Consider the following 3,600-nt stretch of genomic DNA (forward strand, 5'->3'; position numbering starts at 1 on the left):
ATGAAATTTTGGCCACAGAAATACCGTGAATCTCAAACTGACTGGTTTGCAAAGAGGGGCATTTCTTGGCACATAAGTGTGGTTGCAAGGAAACATCAGGGAAATCTAAAGAGTCAGTCCTTCGTGCACATTGTCAAAAACTGCAGTCAAGATAGCTCGGTGGTTATCCGCATGATGGAACACGTATTGCGCACACTGAAAACGGAAAATCCTGAACTCACCACAGCATTCTTCCGCAGCGATAACGCTGGATGCTATCACAATTCAACCATGCTAGCTGCGTGTCGTTCCATGGCGGCTGCCACTGGAATCACTCTTTCTAGAGTGGACTTTAGTGACCCTCAAGGAGGGAAAGGTCCTTGCGACCGCAAAGTAGCCACCATCAAAGCACATGTCCGCAGATTTATAAATGAGGGGCACGATGTTCAAACTGCGGAGGACTTAGAAACTGCGATGCTATCAGCGGGAGGACTCACTGGGATCAGAGTGGCTGTTGTTGATTCATTGGGAATCAAGGAGAACCCCATCAAATGGGGTGGCATAAGCTTGATTAACAACCTACAGTACACGGGCACAACGATAACAGTATGGCGATCCTACAACGTGGGCAGTGGAAATACAGTGGACAAACAGCTACCAACAGGTATCACATGTAGTATTAACATCTAGTAATTATGAGAACAATAGGTTACAAGTATATGCTGTCGGCAACGCCCTCGTTTAGTTTACCATATAATGACCGTGATTTAAAAAGCAGATACGAACATCACTTTTTTGTTCTGAGGGATAGGTAGCTATGCATTTTTTGTTATGGCATAAAGGTCACCTTATTGGCGGAAAGGTAACTTCATACGCCAACGTTCATCCCTTCCAGTAAGAGTATACTCCACGTGGGTACAGCTTGAGCTGAATAGCGGCTGTACATGTTTGAGGAACTTTTTACCAGAATCATGTATTTTTTTGTAAAACAAGTGGAGTGCGTCCGACACGCACCCAGAAGTCTTCAGATGAAAATTCTCTCATTGAAGTGCCAGAGAGAGCAGAGGGAAATGCAGGGGTAGGTGTTTTCCAGTGTCCCAGTGAAGGATGTATCAAGGTCTATCAAAGATACTCAACCCTTGAAAAGCACCTGTCATACGAAAAGTGTGAATTGCTCCCAGAGAGAGCCACACTTCTTGACCAAGCGAAAGAAATGTACCATCTTAAATTAACTGAAGGAAGGAGCGCAGGAGCGACAAGCCACGATGAGAGAACCGATCCTCGGGAAGTTGCCGCAAATACCAATCAACTGTCGAGAGGTTGGGCGTTGAAGCAAACAAAAAAATCCGGGCGCCTTAGTGAAACCCAAAAGAAGTACCTTAATGAAAAGTTTAGTATCGGGCAGCAAACAGGCCACAAAGTGGATCCGCTGTCGGTAGCTCGCGACATGCGCTACGCCAGAAATGCGGAGGGTAAGCGGCTGTTCACCCGAGATGAATTCCTTAGTACACAACAAATACATTCCTACTTTTCCTGGCAAGCTGGGAAACTACGCCATCAACATGCAGAAGATGACAGTAGTGATCGCGAGCCTGCTGTCGACCAACAGCAATATTGGGACACTCGGACAGAAGTTCTACGAGAAGTTCAGCTCCAGCATCCTATTACTTATGACAATCTTGATCTTTGCGCCTTGTATCATGCGAACAGGCTAAATCAGCTTAGTGTTGCCGTGTTAAAGTACATTTGTGAATACTTCGATATAAACAAGGAGCAACTAACGCTTCGCAAGAAGGCGCCTTATATTACTCTTATGGGAAAACTAGTACAGTCATGTTCATGTCATGAACAGCAGTAACAGTGCAAGCATTTAAAGAAGCAGGGTAGTAGGAAAAGAACCTCTAAGTTCCCCTCACAACTAGCTTTTTTTGCGTGTAGGCTGTTTCTGGTCTAACAGATTGTGAATGATCCAAGTGTTTTAATTGTTTTTACTACAACCGAGTAAATTTCGTTTCATTGAGTACGAAAGAAACAATTTCTTGCTAGTTTGAAGTCAGAAAGCATAAGGTTTGGACTATTATTAGAGAAACAAGAACGTCGGTTTATTTGCGAGTTGTATGGTACTATAACAAGAGAGGGTTGGTTGTAGTTTAGTTTAAATGCCACTGTCAGGCTTTGACTTGGTCCATATGATGGTCGTGTCTTATCCTTACCTCATTCAATTGTTAGGGGCATACATCAGCGACTGCTCAGTTCTGGCATGCTTCTGGATGACTATGAAAAAAATTATAATTGCTTCAATTAGCTATTTTGGAGATTGCATGCCAACAAAAGAATAAAGCCTGATTCTGATATCCAGCCGACCTACCTGCGACGTAGTCGCCGGTTCCAACTGACAACGTTTCAGCGATCTGTTCAAGTGGGTCCCCGACTCGTCTGCTATGGATCGCGGACGTACTCAAATTGCCGCGAAATGTAAACCGAATTGGCGCAATTTCCAACCATTCCATACATACATACATACATACACGTTTATTGCGCTCCCTGAAAAGGGCTTTTCAGCAGCAATATTTAAATATATATTAAAAATCTTACATGAATTAAAAATAGAAAAAATCTGATAAGATAAAAGCTAAAAAAATATAAATGCAACGTTTCACGATAAATTATTTACAAGCAGTTCACATACATTCTTTTTAAAAATCCTCAGTGAAGAAGTTAACTTTAGATCAAGGGGGAGCGAGTTCCAAACTTTTGCCCCTCGAAAGGCAAATGACCTCTGGCCAGTAGAAAGCCGACAATGTGGCAAGTTGAGTTCATTGTTATCGACAGATCTAAGTTGTCTATTATGAACTTGTGACCTATATACAAATTTGTCTTTCAGATAAATGGGCACCCGATGTTGTAAGCATTTATGCACCATGACGGCTGTGTTTAATCGTAGTTTATCATCTATACTAAGCCACCCAAGTGATTTAAGGCCTTGAGAGATGTGGTCGAATTTTTTCAAGCCGAGTACGATCTTTCCTGCAAAGTTCTGGACCAGTTGTAGCTTCTTTATATTTGACTTGGATGTGTTTCCCCAAACAGTCGAACAATAAAAGAGTTTACTAAATACGAAGGCATTAATCATTAAAAGTAAAGATTTCCGATCTAATAAGTGCTTTATCCTATTTATTTGAACAAGTTTGTGAACACAGTTCGAGACTAACTTTGATATATGTTCGTTATAGTTGAGAGTCTGGTCGATATAGACACCCAGGTCTCTGGCAACAGAAACGGGTTCAATCTCCTTTCCAAGAATGGTAATGGATAGACGCTGCAAATTACGTAAGAGTTGTGGAGTTGCAATAACCAAGAATTTGGTCTTGTCAGGGTTAATCAACAGTGAATTCTCGCAGCACCAACGGGATATTTCCAAAAGGTCTTGATTTAACGCATTGCTTGCATCAGTAATATCACGAGGAGGAAGAGATAAGAAAATTTTTGTGTCGTCCACGTAACCTGAAGATTTGCAGTGCTTAGGAACCGACAATAAATCGTTAACATACACTGTGAACAGGACGGGTCCAAGGATAGAGCCTTGGGGAACCCCGAAATTTAAAGGTAATGGATCCGAAA

At 42.1% G+C, this 3,600-nt stretch overlaps 1 protein-coding gene across 1 annotated transcript in view; it reads left to right on the forward strand.

Annotated features, from left to right (window-relative positions):
• Positions 1 to 3,600, forward strand: part of LOC138003250 (uncharacterized) — a 14,373-nt gene continuing 10,773 nt past the window's right edge. The window contains exon 1 of the mRNA XM_068849209.1: positions 1 to 643. Coding sequence (XP_068705310.1) covers positions 1 to 643 — 643 coding nt within the window. The remainder of the gene's footprint in view (positions 644 to 3,600) is intronic.

The sequence above is a fragment of the Montipora foliosa genome, chromosome 5 (genome assembly GCF_036669935.1).
Source record: "Montipora foliosa isolate CH-2021 chromosome 5, ASM3666993v2, whole genome shotgun sequence".
NCBI classification, from domain to species: Eukaryota; Metazoa; Cnidaria; class Anthozoa; order Scleractinia; family Acroporidae; genus Montipora; species Montipora foliosa.